The sequence below is a fragment of the Ambystoma mexicanum genome, chromosome 3q, assembly GCF_040938575.1.
Source record: "Ambystoma mexicanum isolate Mex_15411 chromosome 3q, UKY_AmexF1_1, whole genome shotgun sequence".
NCBI classification, from domain to species: Eukaryota; Metazoa; Chordata; class Amphibia; order Caudata; family Ambystomatidae; genus Ambystoma; species Ambystoma mexicanum.
The window spans coordinates 593,509,924-593,525,140 of record NC_090926.1 but is presented as its reverse complement, the minus strand read 5'-3'; the positions used below and the strand labels follow the sequence as shown (position 1 = coordinate 593,525,140).

General features: G+C 50.1%; 1 protein-coding gene across 2 annotated transcripts in view; it reads right to left on the bottom strand.

The window, feature by feature from the left end:
- L3MBTL2 (L3MBTL histone methyl-lysine binding protein 2) overlaps nt 1-15,217 on the bottom strand; it is a 1,258,415-nt gene that overhangs the window by 248,748 nt on the left and 994,450 nt on the right. For both annotated transcript variants that reach the window (XM_069654433.1, XM_069654434.1), the window contains exon 15: nt 454-688. In XM_069654433.1, the coding sequence (XP_069510534.1) occupies nt 454-688 (235 nt within the window). The remainder of the gene's footprint in view (nt 1-453; nt 689-15,217) is intronic.

Sequence of the window (15,217 nt, the reverse complement as noted above, 5' to 3'; positions counted from 1 at the left end):
CCTTGGGCTCTGATGGTGCCAAAGCTTCTCTTAGTGCCTTTTGGTCTCCACCTGGCAGCCAAGGCACAGGAGAGGGAATTTGACACAAGAATATGCAGATGGAGTAGGGTCCTTGGGCTCTGATGGTGCCAAAGCTTCTCTCAGTGGCTTTGGTTCTCCAGCTGGCAGTCAAGGCACAGGAGAGGGAAGTTGACCCAAAAATACAAAGAAAATGAAACACCTTTTCTTAAAAAATACATAGATATGAAAACACAAGCAGTGCTTAAAGGCCCTTCTCTACCAGACCAGAAAAATGTACCGAAAATGGTTTTCCTGTAAGAGTACGATTCTGTGAGACTACAGACCAACTGTATAATATAGCATTTTTCATTTCTTTCTGTTGCTAAAAAGTTTATTTGTGGAGTGCCTTTGTTACCACCACTCCCATTTAGTTTTTCTCCCTGAGATACTCACCAGGTACAACAGGTGGCTGCAGCTGGTACCCAGTCAACTCACACCAGCCAACTGGGTAGATATCAGGAGATTCACAGTCCACCCATTGATCATATTCTGTGTCCCAGCCATCGAAGTGGATGCGCAAAAGTCTGTGAACCACGCGACGCACCGTGGCAACGCATACCAGCCGTGGCTCCATCAGGTCCACCGCCTCCAGTTTCATGCCCATCTTGAACCCATGGTTGGGGCAGTCCTGAAAAGGCAGAGTGGGAGATAAAGAAAAAAATGTGTGATGTTTCCTTCACTGAAGAGCCTAGATTTGCTGCAGCACATGCACAGACGTTGATAGATGCCATGGAAGGAGAAACTTAGCTGTGACCAGGGCGTCACAAAAGATTTTCAAATTGCAATATTTCACTACCTATTATCAAGGTTGGGAGTAACATTATTTTTAAGGAAATAAAAAAGTAATTTCTATTTCCACCATGAACATTTGGTAGGCAATTAAAACATATTTCAACTCAAAAACAGATATCTTTTGCAACCCATACTTCTTTGCACCTAGTAACTCATTTCACCTTATGCTTTCATTTTGGATCAGACAGTAATAACAGTAGAGTCCCTTACTTTGGCACAGCTCTAATGGTACCACTTACCAAACATATCCATGGAGCTTTGAGTAGGTAAGTAGGCTCCTACGTGTCCACTGCTTCCTCTGTTTGGAGTATTTGACAAAAGGTGCCAGGTCCGCTGCTCGTTGTAGGGCTGCCTGTAACCCTATTTCTCCAGTATGTGTATTATTAAGATGGATTTTCAGAACCAGCCCTTAGGGAGAGTTTCGAGAGGCCATCCAAGGTAGCTATTAAGATGGATTCCAAAAATCAAACCTGGGGGTGGATTTTGGGAGGCCACCCTATTATGATGAACATAATGAGATTTTAGGCAGCCCAATCAAGGTAAGGTAAATGAGCCGTCAAGGCTTAGTCGCAGGAAAAGTATGTGGTTGGTCTAGGGCTACAATGAGTCCACACAGAGCAACACCAATAATTCTAATTAGAAGGTATACTAAAATAAAGTTATTTATTGGGACTTTAGTTAAAGCACTAAGCATATCAAAATCATAGGTACGTACTGTCACACAAACCCTTACAAAACATATGAACACATTCACTATTGGGAGAATAGAACTGCATAAGATTCAACAGTGCAATACAGGTGAGTAGTTAAATGCAAGAAAAAATAGCCAGAACTTCCTATTTTACCTTTTGTTCAATTGGTTGGCCAACAGGGTAACGTCTGTCCTTCTCTGGCTGGACCATTGTGAAGAAGACCGCTACTTCACCTGGTGCTCAGTATGTGACACTTGTGCCCAAAAGTCACCAGATCCGAAGTATAACTTCTTCAGGTGAGTTTATGTAGAAAGAAATGCAGTTGGCTGTGGTGGTGATTATGGCAAGTTCTCAAAGTTAGATAAAAGTTCAATAAAGTTAATCTAAGTACTCAACTCTATCCAACACACTACGGTAGGCCTAGGGAAGGATCCTTAACCCAGGTTCCACCACCAAAGGTCAGGTCACAGTGAGTTAGGGCCAGGAATTTACACACAAAATACCCCACGAGAGACATGGGGGGAAAGCAACAGGTATGTACACATTTACCCCTGGTTTCGGATGTTCCGGATTCCACTTGTGTAGGTTTCAGACTTTGTTCTAGGTTTGTTCTTCTGTTCTTGTTCCAACCGTGAGGGTCACCTAGACAGCAGACATACTTTGTTTCAAGGGATTTAGTTTCACAGGAATGCACAGGAATCTGTTCCGGACAGCTTCCAGTTTAAGACCCTGACGCTATTCTGTTGTACAGCGTTAAGGCCCCGTTCCAAGGGATTGAACGGGGGGTAACGGCCCGGCAGCCCAAGTTAACGGCACTGAGCGAAGTGAGGGCCATTAACAAAGGCTGGGGGCCGTTATCCCCCCGTTTCAGCCTTTGGAATGGGGGCTTCAGGCCATTAGCACCATGGGCTACCAAAGCGGTAACCCAGGGTGCTAAAAAACAAAAAGGATTTTCCTTCCTTGAACGGGACGCCACGGATCCCGTTGAATGAAGGAACATTCTTTACAAAGATGGCCTTCTAATGAAGCTGTTTGAGACCCTTGTCTGTCCTTTTCTGGCCTTTTCTTGGAGAAATCTTCTTTCTTTCACCCTTCCCAATCTGGGTTCCGGCAGGGCCACGGTACGGAAGGGGTCCTGGTCTCTGTGGTGGACAATCTCGTTCGACTGCATGATTCGGGCGGCCAGGGGCAGTAATTCAGCTTGCTCTGTCAGCCGCCTTTGAAGCCATCGATCATGCAGTCTTGCTGAGATGCCTTGCAGGGGCAGGGCTGTACGAGGTGATACTGGCCTGGCTCTGTTTTCTATCGGATCAGACCCAATCTCTCTCTTTACAATCATTCCGCTCTGCTCCTACTGCACTTCTCTGTGAGGTTCCTCAAGGCTTCGTTATCTGCCCTGTTTTGTTTAACATCTACGTTCAGCCATTGGTGAGGCTCATCGCCTCCCACAGCTTCACCTGCTATGCCTATGCCGATATTACCCAGATCCTGGTTCGCCTGGATTTGAAGGTACCGGAGACGGCTGTCAAGTTTAGGCCGTCGGGGAATGTATGCCCTCGAACTGGCTGAAACTGAACGTTTAAAACACAGAGCTATTGGTGGAGGGTCCTCCTGATGCTGCTCCTCTTTGGTCTCCTCTCTTCTGTCCTTCGTCACTGGGTTCATGCTCCACTCCGGTGCCTAATGTTAAAGATCTGCATCCTAACTCTCCATGGCCACTCAGGTCAGATCTAGCTGTCAGGCGGGGCATCTCAAGCTTAAGATACAGTGGAAAGTTTGCTGTTCCTACCCTCCGCACCCCCCACACTTTCGGGCACTGGTGGTCTCTTCGCTAGTGCTATCATCTCTTGATGATTCCAATACACTGCTCCTGGGAAAGCCATCTTATTTGATTAGGCGCCTTCAAGTTTTACAAAATTTGGCAGCCCGGGTGGCTACTTCCACCACTTGGAGGGTTCACATTTCTCCAGTACTGCGCTGCCTCCACCGGCTACCAGTGGCCAAAAGAGTACAGTTTAAGTCATTTTGCATGTTTTGTCGTGCCCTTAATGGGACCGGGGCAGCCTTTTTGCAGACTAAGTTACTAAGTACCTCGTGTTAGGCAGAATCCCATGCAGTACCCTTAGGGAACACTACATGAGATTAGGACTACAAGTGGCAGTACAATTTCACCTTTGGTTCACACCTGTACTACACAGTAAAGTGGTAGCAATGGCTGAGCAGCCAGACTTATCTCAAGAACAAATGAGCAGTAATAGGGATTACACAAAGGACTACAATTACTGTGAGTCAAGCAAACACTGATTCAAGGTTTCTGGTTAAAAAATATAAGTACATTTATTTTTAAACCATCTGTTCACAAAACACTTCACTTCTATTAAATCAAACCACACTGTAAATATACTACACACAACCAATTCCTCTTGTTCAGGTCAATTCAAGGTAAGTACATTAGGATTTGACAGACCGGTGTTGAGAAACAATTACCGGGGGTTAATACGCAATCACTTTTTGACAGTAATGACAGTTCGGTTTTACGAAAGAAAAAAGTACCCACGGAAAGAAATGTAACCGTAGTCAAACACACTTAGCAAATAGAATAAAAACAAGGGAATAGGGGATAACAATCGTAGGCAATAATTTTGTCAAGGCAATAGAATCAAAGGACGTGTTCTAAGAGGCAGATAAAAGTCAATAGGCCTGCGCCAGTGTCAAATGGAGCAGGGGCTCTGTTGTCAAGGATCACACGGTGAGAACAGTTCAAGATTCACGTTGCCAGGAGTACTGGATATTGTCAAAGGGAGGCAAAAGTTATAAGACGGAAGAAATAAAGGGCAAGCCTTCGGAAAGGAAAAGGGTTCACCCCAATTCTTCAAGGTCGGACGGAGAGAACGACCAAATGGACACAGTACCTTATTCAGATGATGAAATATGGTGCTACGGCAGTTGTTCCTGGTAGCTCCTGCAGACTCACGGTTCCTGGAGCTTCAGTCGTGGGGACAAGAAGGACGACGCCTGGAGCGATCTGCACTACCCAGGGATGAAGCCAGCAGCAGCAAAGCAACGATGAATAAAAGGTGCGCTCCTTAAAAACAGGAGAGGGCTCTTCTGATGGCTATCCGGACCACTACAGCTCTGTGCCGTGATTTTGAACCAGAAGAGCATTGTCTGGCTGTAGAAGGTGAGCTGGTTGATCCCACCAGGCTCAAGGAAAGAAGACTCTGGACTGGATCTTCTCTGTCGTTGAAGGGTAGATAGCTCAGGACTGCAGCAGGGCTTCACCGGGCATCCAGGAATTGCAGCAGCCGTCTTCTTCTCTGCTTCTCTTTGGTTCTTGTAGTTCCAGTGGCGACTCTGACTTCCAGCCCAAGAGTCCTGCCTTTTATGCCAAAATCCCCCATTCACACAGCCTGGCTGTCCATCACACAGCAGGGGGGTTGTCCAGCCCGGACAACCACCTCAGCCAATGAACACCAAGTGCAACTTGGGTCTCCAAGGAGACCCTGTGCAGGGGGTGACTAAACCCCTCCCTCACATTCATCCCACCTAGACACCCAGACGGCAAAGAAGGGCTTCTTCGCAAAAGCCCCCCCAAAGGACGGCAAACAAGGAAACCAAACCTGGTTTGGCGCGAAAAGCAAACAACAAGAAAGACTTAAACAAAAAGAAACGGCGACTAAACACAACCGGGGCCAAAATAAAACATATATGGTCAAGCAGGTTTTATGTTCGAGGCTACTATAATAGCCTAAAACATTACCACGTTATATAAGATAAGCGCGGTAGAAAAGGTAGGGTAGATACCACTGCCACCAGCCAAGTCTTAATGTTAAGGGAGCGAAACAAGGCTCCATGAGGCATAGACAAAAAGGGGTAGGAGTTAAGCCTTTCCAATACTCCATGTAAGATGGGGTGTACTGGGTCTGTGGTTAAAGAGTGACTATATAAAGTTAATGGCAACTTTACATGTTTCTGGGGGACAGTAGTCACCCCCAGAAAATGGAGATCACAAGGGAAGTCGAAAAGACATCCCTGTGTCACTGCACTAAAGGTGCTGTGTGACACACAAGTAAAAAGAAGATGCCTAGGGAGTTGGTGAGACCCCCATAGCCCATGAGCACAAAAAGTACAACACACACAAAAATACAGTGGGAAAGAAAGGTTCACACTCTTACCAGGTGGAAAAATTAAACCCCAGAAATCCAGCAAAGCTGCTGAGGGACTCACTAGGTAAGGGAAATTAGCCATAAATGAGAATTCTCCCTAACACCTCGCTGTTCTCTTTGCTCTGCCAAATCTTTTCTGGTGTGGAGGTCCCTTTGGACTGTCCCGTGTTGGCGGTAGGGCCTTCTTGGTGGCGGGTGCCATCCTGTGGAACTCTCTCACTCTGGCCATGCAGAGGATGGATGATTATCTGGCCTTTAGGAGAGCTTTGAAGACCTATCTGTTCTAGTTTCTTTTCTACTGGGTAGCCCCATGATGCCCTCGGGCGACCATGGGCTTTATAAGTGTGGTATAAATAAATACCCAAATGAAGACAAACAAAGACTTCTTCAGGAGAGACAGTCTCAGGATACCTCAGGAACACAAAGGAAACACGATCCAATGAAGGTCACCATGGTCAGGTGGTGACAGGCAATCCTACAGCAGCAAACAAAGTAGCGCCCCCCCAAAACGCCAAGCTCAGCCTACCTTGGAGTGAGACGGCTGAAAATGCAGGAGCGGGCGAATTATGGCACAGGTTGGAGATCTGCAAATTTCTAAGACACTGCTCGGAACATTGGCTGCAGCAAGGTAGTCCGGCAGAGAGCTGGTCAGTCCACCGGTTGGTTCAGGGACACCTCTGAAGGCTCAGCAGGCACGGAGCCTCAAGTAGGGGTCACGACTGGTTGTTCCCACCTGTCCAAGGGTTGAAGCACCAACAAAGGCCTTCTTGAGATCAGGATAGAGGAGAAGGGCTTCACTGGGACAGCTCTGAAGTTGGTGCTAGTGAGCTGCAGGGGTAATTTGGTTGTCAGCACGCTGCTCTTTTCTATCTGGGACTTGGCCCCAATGATGATCTGATGAATAGCTGCAGGATCCCTCCTTTTAGCTAAGATTTGGGCTGGGAGCAAGCCCAAGCACACCAATGGAAAGGATCTGCACTATTCAAACAGTCAGTGGCTACCAATAATTAATAACTATTGGCCACAACATCTGCCCAGCATCAGATATTCCGACACTAGGGATATGGATTGGGACTAGACAGCCCCAGTCCCTTCCTCTGACCACACACAGTAACTGCCCCTTAGCCCACAAAAGGCACAGCTTTACCTGGGAAATGGATTTCCATATAAGGCATTTCTTGACCTAAGAAGGCAGGAAGAAGGCCAATGAACAATATGGCCAAAAAACAAGCGAAAGCATTTGTGGCACGGCCATCTTAAGGAACTAGCCACCATTAGTAGATCTTCGAAAGATATTTCAATTGCAAATCTTTCCCTCTCTGTCCTGAAATAAATAACAAACCAAAGAGAGTAGCCCTGCCCTCGTAATACCTTAACAAAAGGGACACATACGTACTTCTAAATTGCCTGGTATTTTTGATCAAATGGGTTCCACAAATCTCTCAAACATTGTATATAAAACACATGATATAATCAAAATATTTTATTTCAAATACCAATTTTTAACATTTTCTATAAAAGATTTTATAAGTTACTCACCGTAGTGACTAACATACTCATAGTCCGCTTTCCTCCATACTGTATGGGGGTCCCTTCCAAGGGCCGGGAGACGGAACCTTTTTCACCAGAAAAAATCTTCTTCCCCTGCAGGGGTGCGGCCCAGGGAGCATGATGCGTTGCCCTGACTCCGCCCTCCGGCGCCACACCTCAGTCCCCACTGGCGCGTCGACAATAGATTTAACATTGACTAATGACACCAGTATTATTAGGGGGTAGGATGGTGGGACGTATGGAGGAAAGTGGACTATGGATTAAGAGTACGTTAGTCACTACGGTGAGTAACTTATAATTACTCTTACGTCCCGTCTCTTTCCTCCATACTGTATGGGCGATTACAACTGATTGTAGCCCCAGGGTGGAGAGGAGACCCTCAAACAAAAAGGTTCCTGAGAATCGCCTGTCCGAAGGCCACATCAGATCTAGAGCCGGCATCCAAACAAGTAATGCTTGCAGAAAGCCGAGGGAGAGGCCCAAGTGGCCGCCCTGCTTATGACTTCCCAAGGGACATGGCGCTGGAAGGCAATGGCCCTTGCCTTGGCCCCGACTGCGTGGGCATGCATGTTGGCCGGGAGCGGCTTGTGCTGGCCCTCATATGCTTCTTTGATGGCAGAGACCATCCAGCTGGATATGGAAGCCTTAGAGGCCTGATAGCCTGGTCTTGAGCCTCCAAAAGTGACAAACAGGGCATCTGATTTACGGAAGCCCTTGGTCCTGTCCAAGTAGAATGTCAGGGCATGCCTGACATCCAGGCAGTGCAGCACTCTCTGTGCTTCGTCCTTGGGATCGGGAAAAAATGTAGGAAGGACTATATCCTCGTTCAAGTGGAAAGCAGACGGCACCTTGGGCAGAAATGCCGGGTGTGTCCGCAGGACTAACTTGTCCTTGTGAAAGGTAGTATATGATTCAGAGGCGACCAGCGCCTGGATTTCGCTGACTCTACGAGCCGAGGCCGACTAGTAAGACCTTCTTGATGGTAACCAGCCGGATGTCCACGGACGCCATTGGCTCGAACGGTTTGTGCACGAGGACGCCCCAGACTATGTTAAGGTCCCACACACGGTGCAGTCTGTTGACGGGTTGGTAGAGCATTGCAAGTCCTTTCAGAGGTTTCTTGACTATAGGGTTGGAGGAGGAAAAATGCTGTCCTCTGTGTTCCTGTAAGCCCCAATGGCTGCAAGGTATATGCGGCAGGTGTCAACCTTCAAGCCCTTGTGGGCGAGGTGCGCTGCCAAAGAGAGCATGTCGTCCAGGGTGCACACCAGAGGGTTGTTTCCCCTGGAGTCTGCCCAGTGGCAGAAGCTGGTCTGTTTGCTTTTGTAGTGGGCCCTGGTAGCTTTGCTCCTGGCGCCCTGTATGATCTCTAGACTGGCCTGTGAAAGGCTAAGGTGCCGAAGCGTTACCTGCTCAGGCACCACCCTTTGAGGGCTACTTTCTCTCGCACTGGGTGGATGACCCTGCCCCTCCTGCTGTGCCAGCATATGTGCTGGGCCCATCTGGAGGTGAATCGGGGGAACTTCTGAGAGGCTGAGGAGCTCCAAAACCCATGGTCTGGCCGGCCAACATGGAGCTATTAGAATGAGGAGTTGGCAAGACTTCTTGATTTTGCAAATTACCCTGTGAATCACGGGAGTGGGCGGAAAGGCGTAGGCTTTCATGCCGGTCCACTGGAGGTGAAATGCATTGCCCAGAGAGCCGGGGCCCTGACCTTGCAGGATGCAAACTGAAGACACTTCTTGTTGCGCCAGGTGTCAAAGAGATCCACCTGGGGCTGACCCCACTTGTTGAAAATCTCCCGAATAACGAGGTTGTTTAGCTGCCACTCGTAATTGTCTGCTCCCAGTCTGCTCAGCCTGTCCGATTCCAGCTTGGATTTCCCCGGGAGGTGGACTGTTGTGAGGTAAATGTTGTTTTCCAGGGCCCATCCCCACACGCTGATCGCCAGTCTGCACAGAGGAGGGGATCTGGTGCCTCCCTGCTTGTTGATGTAGTACATGTGGGTCGAGTTGTCCGTCTGGATGAGGACAACCTTGCCCCTGAGAAGTGGTAGGAATGCCCTGAGCACCAGCCAGATGGCGTTCAGCTCTAGCCAATTGATGTGGTATTCCTGCTCTTGTCGAGTCCAGGTGCCGTGGACTGAGAGATCGTCCAGGGTGGCTCCCCAGCCCTTGAGCAAGGAATCCGTGGTGCTGGTGGCTTGCAGAATGGGTGGCCAAAAGGGCTTGCCTGTACATAGGTTGCAGTCTCTGGACCACCAAGTCAGGTCAGTATGGAGGAACGTTGATCATCTCGGAGTGAGAGCCCTGCTCCTGGTTCCATGAAGCCATGAAGTGCAGCTGAATCCTCATCATCCTTATTCTCGTGTGCGGAACGGCTAAAAGGACCGACCCAGGAGATGTTGGTATCACAATGCCGAGGTCACCTCTCTGCTGAAGAAATGGGTGGTGGCCTTCTTGATGGCTGAGATTTTGTCCTCCGGCGGTAAGACCTTCTCGGAGCATGTGTCCCAGATAAGTCCCAAGAATGTCAGAGTCTGCGTAGGCTGCAGCTGCGACTTCTTGAGATTGAGCGAGAAGCCCAGATTGTGCAGTGTGTTTATAAGGGCATGGGAAGAGTGGTGAACCGCTTCCGGAGATGTGGCCCTGACAAGCCAGTCGTCGAGGTATGGGTAGATGTGGAGGCCCTGCGCTCTGAAGAGGGCCGCCACCGCATTCATGAGCCTGGTAAAGACCCTGGGGGCCTAGTTGAGGCCAAAAGGAAGGACCTTGTAATGAAAATAGCAGCCCATGATCCTGAACCGTAAGAAAGAACAATGGGGCTGCCAAATCGGGACATGTAGGTACGTGTCCTTCAGATCCAGGGAGCACATCCCGTCTCCCTTGTCAAATGTCTCAGCTATAAAAGCTGGCGTGACCATCTTGAATTTTTGCAGTGGTAAGGGGAGGTTGAGGGTGGAAATGTCCAGCACAACTCTCACGCCCTCCTGGTACTTCTTCTGAATGGCAAAAATCGCTGGGAGGCTGGGACTTCCTCCACTGCCTGGCTCTCTACGAGCAACCGCATCTCTGCCAAAAGAGTTGCTGTCCCAACCTGTAGGAGTGGAGGGGAGGAGGGAGGAGATGCTGGTATAGGGAGGTGGTACCCCATGGATACTACGGAGAGGATGCAGGGGGCTGCAAAATTCTGGCCCCAGAAATGTGCATCGAGAGCAAGCCTGCCCCCCCACTGGAGATACGTGGACCCGAAGGGGCGTGTCATGCCTTCTTTCCCTCAGAGGCTGTCGCTGAGGAGGGGTACTGGAAAAAGCCCTTACTCCCCCCACCCACATTTTGTTGCTTGCACCAGTTCTGAGATGGTGAGAGGTCCGGCTGCCTGGATCTGCGTTCCTGGAAGCCGCGGAACCCTCTGTACGTACGACCCCTTTCTGAGCACTGATGAGATTGAGTGTACGATTTGGGCGTGGTCTTTGTAAGGATGGCTAAAGACTTCGCTGTTTGTGAGCTGTTTTTCTTTGTGTCCAGCTCCTTGCCCGTAGAGGAATGGCAGAGGTCCCCCCCTCGAACGGTATATCTAGTATGCGTTCCTGGACATCTGGGTTGAATTTCGTTGCCCGGAGCTAGGCTGTCCTTCTCATGTCCGTGGCAATACAGATGGCATGGCTAGAGGTGTCAATATGGGCCAATGTGGATTCCATGAGGTCATGTGCCACCAGCTTGGCCTCGGGTAGCCCCGCCTTAAAACGTGATTGCTATGGGTGGGGAGTTCCGGGAGGAAGTCTGCAATTCCCCCCCATAATCTTTGGTTGGCGGCTGTCAGCATGGCATAGGCGTTGGCCTGACGCAGATGTAAAAAAGCAATGGAATAGAGTTTCTTGCCATATGGCTCCAAGATCTTCTCCTCCTTGCTTAGCAGCGCCGCAGAGGAGGATGCGGAGGACGACTGAGGCTTGGAGTATAGTGATGCCGCTGCGATCACGGAGGAGTGTGGTTGAGGGTGGATCGAAAGCAAGATTGTATCCCCATCCATCTGCCTGTACTTGGTATCCAGGCGTCGACTGACCGGCTGGGCCGAGTGGGGTTTGAGCCAGCCCTTCTTGGCCAGGGAGACTACATCGGTCTGCATAGGAATCCCCGATTTGGCAGACGGGCGTTGTGTGAGGACTTCAGCCAGAACCCCCTCTGCCGGCTGCTCGACCTCGGGTTGGGGTAGGCCCAGATACTCCGGCAGACCAGCAAGCCGTTCCTGGAAGGCCCTGGCTGAGGATGGCATGTCCGGATCCTCCTCCTCATCCGTATCCTGCGGATCCGAGGTATCCTGTGGAGAAGGAGGAGTAGTAGTTGGCGCCGGAGGCTGGGGTACAGGGACCGCGGTCAGAGGTTGAGGAGTTGGCTGGGGAGCCGGAGGAGGCGGCTGCGCCAGGGCCTGGGGCGACGACAGAGGCGTCTGTGGTGCCGCTATCATGACGCGAATGACTTCCCTGATGGCGTCTTTGAGGATAACGCCCATCCAAGGCGACTTCATGATGCCGAGGAACCTCTTGAAGAAAACCTCCTCACTGACTGAAGCAGTGGCAGGGGGTGTTGACGGGGTAGCGGGAGGCTGCTGAGGCCGCTGCATACCCTGTCCTTACGGACGTAAAGGAAAGCTGCCCTGCACATAAGAGGGGTAGGCTGTAGGCCACATACCTGGTTGAAGCCAGTCCTACCTTGACACTCGTTTTTTGCCGAATTCCTGGAATGGCGTCGGACGGGGCCCTTTACTGGCGCAGTGGCCATTTTGTCGGGCTGCCTGCCACGTGTCTGTGACGTGTTGCACGGCCCGCTGGGCCCGGCCTTCTCCAAGACTATTGCGTTTGGATCACGAGGCCTACCTTAGTCCTCGGGCCTAGGCCCGGTAGGTGTGACACCCTCGACCCGGGGGTCGGTAGAGCTGTGTTTAGGCGCCCCCTCAGAAGTATTGCGGGTATTAGGGCGTAGCCCCTCGGCCATGGTGCTGGTAAACGGGTGAAGACCCGGTAAAAGAACCTTTTGGTCCCTCAACACTGGCACTCGGCCCGGTAGCTGCAGCAGCCTCGATGCACATGCTGGTAGAAGGACCGGAGCGGTCCCTCCCGCGCAGGAGAGTCCATGGGAAGGAGTCTCCATTGTGGTGTGCGATGGAGAATATCGTCCCTACCATGGGCCTGTTTCTATGTTTCACGAAGTTCTTGAAGTCCTCTGGAGGCGACCTCTGGAAAAGCTCCTTCCACTTGGCTAGTCTGTACTACAGCGCTTTTGAGGACAGCGAGTCACACGCTGAACAAGATTGCCAACCGTGGTCTGGGCCAAGGCAACGTAGGCAGAGGCCGTGGGGGTCTGAAGTAGGGAAGAGCCTGTTGCAGGACGGACACCTGCTAAACCCTGTAGAAGTCGGCATGCGCCGCAGAGGAGCGTGACGCCTGAGGACCGAGTACCTGAACGATAAAAAGACAAAAAAGAAGACAAAGAGAAGAAGTATTCGCGTGTGGAATTACATGGCTGAAGCCAAACCCAGGAGCGCTGGTGAATTCGACCCGTTCCTGACGATGCGGAAAAGGGGACTGAGGTGTGGCACCGGAGGGCGGAGTGAGGACAGCGCATGCTCCCTGGGCTGCACCTCTAAATTTAAAGGGGAAGAAGGTTTTTTCTGGTCAAAAAGGTCCTTGGGGACTTGTCGGTGACATAGTCTTTCTTCAGAAAAGTTACTGTCCCGGTCCTAGGTACTTACCTGGGTGCTGCTGCTCCTCCTGAGCTTCCTGAGACACTCTGGGGTGGACAACCCAATAGTGTTCTAACCGGCCTAAGGACACCAGTCCCTTGGGCAACAATCCATCAGTGGGTCCATCTAACCTCCCTGCACCGTTCTTATAACAAACATTTTACTTGCCTGCAACGTTGAGGAATCCTGCTGAACTTTTAACTATGACAGTGCCTGCCTTCCTTTGTTCTTCTGCCTATGGGCCATGGTCAACTAGTGTCCCAATTGACTTTGAGACTCTCATCCCCAGATAGGGCTGGAATTTCTGAAGTGTAGGCTGCCTCAAAGTTACTTCCCAGTATCCTTGTTGTAATACTTTGAATGTTGGTTGAAGAATTGATTTTCTAACTTGAATCCTATTCTGACTACTTAAATGTATATCATCTAAGGTCTACCATTGAATTGAGTAATGCTAAGCAAATATCTTACTGTATATATGAGAATAAGATTACTTACCTAAAATCCTAATATTGTGTTGTTGTGTTGGTTTGCCTTAGTGTTTATAATAAGGTGTAAGTTACTTACCTGTAATTATTGTTCGCCAGCATGGGTCTGGCATGGATTTGCATGATCAGGAATATTCCCCGTTGTCAGGCTGGTAAACGTGGTAAAAGAAGAACAAAAATAGTTTCACTTTCACTTTAAAACTATATTTCTCCTTTAAACTAATCGCTGTCCTCTGGGTCATACTGTCCCCATCCAATGACAGTCCTCCCCCTAACCCCCTCCTCTGGCAGCCATCTTCAGATTTGGTAAGCAGGTAAAGTGGCAGTATGACCAAGAAGAGCCGCAGAGGGGCCAGAGGGAGGGTTTGACTGTGAAACCATGCCAGACCCATGCTGGACAACAATAGTTACAGGTAAGTAACGTAAACCTGGTCTGGCATGGATTCACATGCTCATGAATAACGAATACATAGCAGCACATCATTACACAACCACGGGAGGTGGCAAGGCTCAACAGAAGTAATTAACTCTTACCTCTGGAACAGGCTCACCTCAAGTGAACAGGTTTTGTAGCACTGCTTCACCGACTCTTGACTCCTCCCTGGAATCCTGGTCAACGCAGTATAACTTTGTGAAGGTGTGTGTGGACCTCCACGTAGCAGCCCTGCAGATATACAGCAGGGGCAGACCAGACAGGAGGGCCGTCATCGCAGCGATCGCTCAGGTTAAGTGGGCTATTGGATGGCCGGGAAGCGGTCGGTTCACCAACTGATGACAGTGCTTGATACAGTCTGAAAGCCACCTTGAAATGGAAGCCTTGGACAAGGCCTTCCCATGGTTCAACGGACCAAAGTTCACAAACTGTTGTGAAGTCTTCCGAAAACTGTTTGTGCGTGTCATGTAGGACTCCATGGCACGAGCAACGTCCAGCGAGTGCAAGGCCCTTTCCGCCGGCGATGAAGGTTTCAGGAAGAAAACAGGTAACACCAAAGGCTCATTGAGGTTGAATTCCGACAGAACCTTCGGCATCAACGAGGGGTGCGTATGCAGTACCATCTTTGATTTGTGAAAAGTCAGGTACGGCTGCTTGCCGAATAGGGGCTGGATCTCACCTACCTGTCTGGCAGAGGTGATGGCCACCAGGAAAGCCATCTTGCATGAGAGAAACCTGTGTGGGGCCTGATGAATAGGCTCGAAGGGAGCCCCCATGAGCCTCGTCAGAACCACATTGAGTTCCCACGCCGGGGCATGGGCCTTCACCAGCGGGAAAGATCGGAAAAGTCCTTTGAGACTCCTTGACGAGTCTGTGGGACCAGAGTGAGGATATTTCTGGGGATCTAGTGTAGCAGGATATAGCCGCCAGATGTACCATGATGGAGGCGTGCGCCTGACCTTTCTTTGCCAAGGATAGCAAGTATGGAAGGATCTGTAGGGCCATGACTCTCAGAGGAGTAATCTTCTGTGACCAATACCACGTAGCAAAACGCTTCCACTTATGGCAGTAGCACTTTAAGGTTGACAATGACCTGCCCTTGGCAAGGATCTCCCCACAGTCTGCTGGCGACTCATAACCTCCAAACTCTAAGGCTGCAGGAGCCAAGCCTTCTGGTTAAGCGATCCTGGGTCGTGAAGAACGATCACGCTGCCCTCTCTGGTGAGAACATCCAGAACCACCGGCAACTCGACTGGGGCGCCGCTGACAGGCTGCGAAGGTCCGGGTACCAAATCT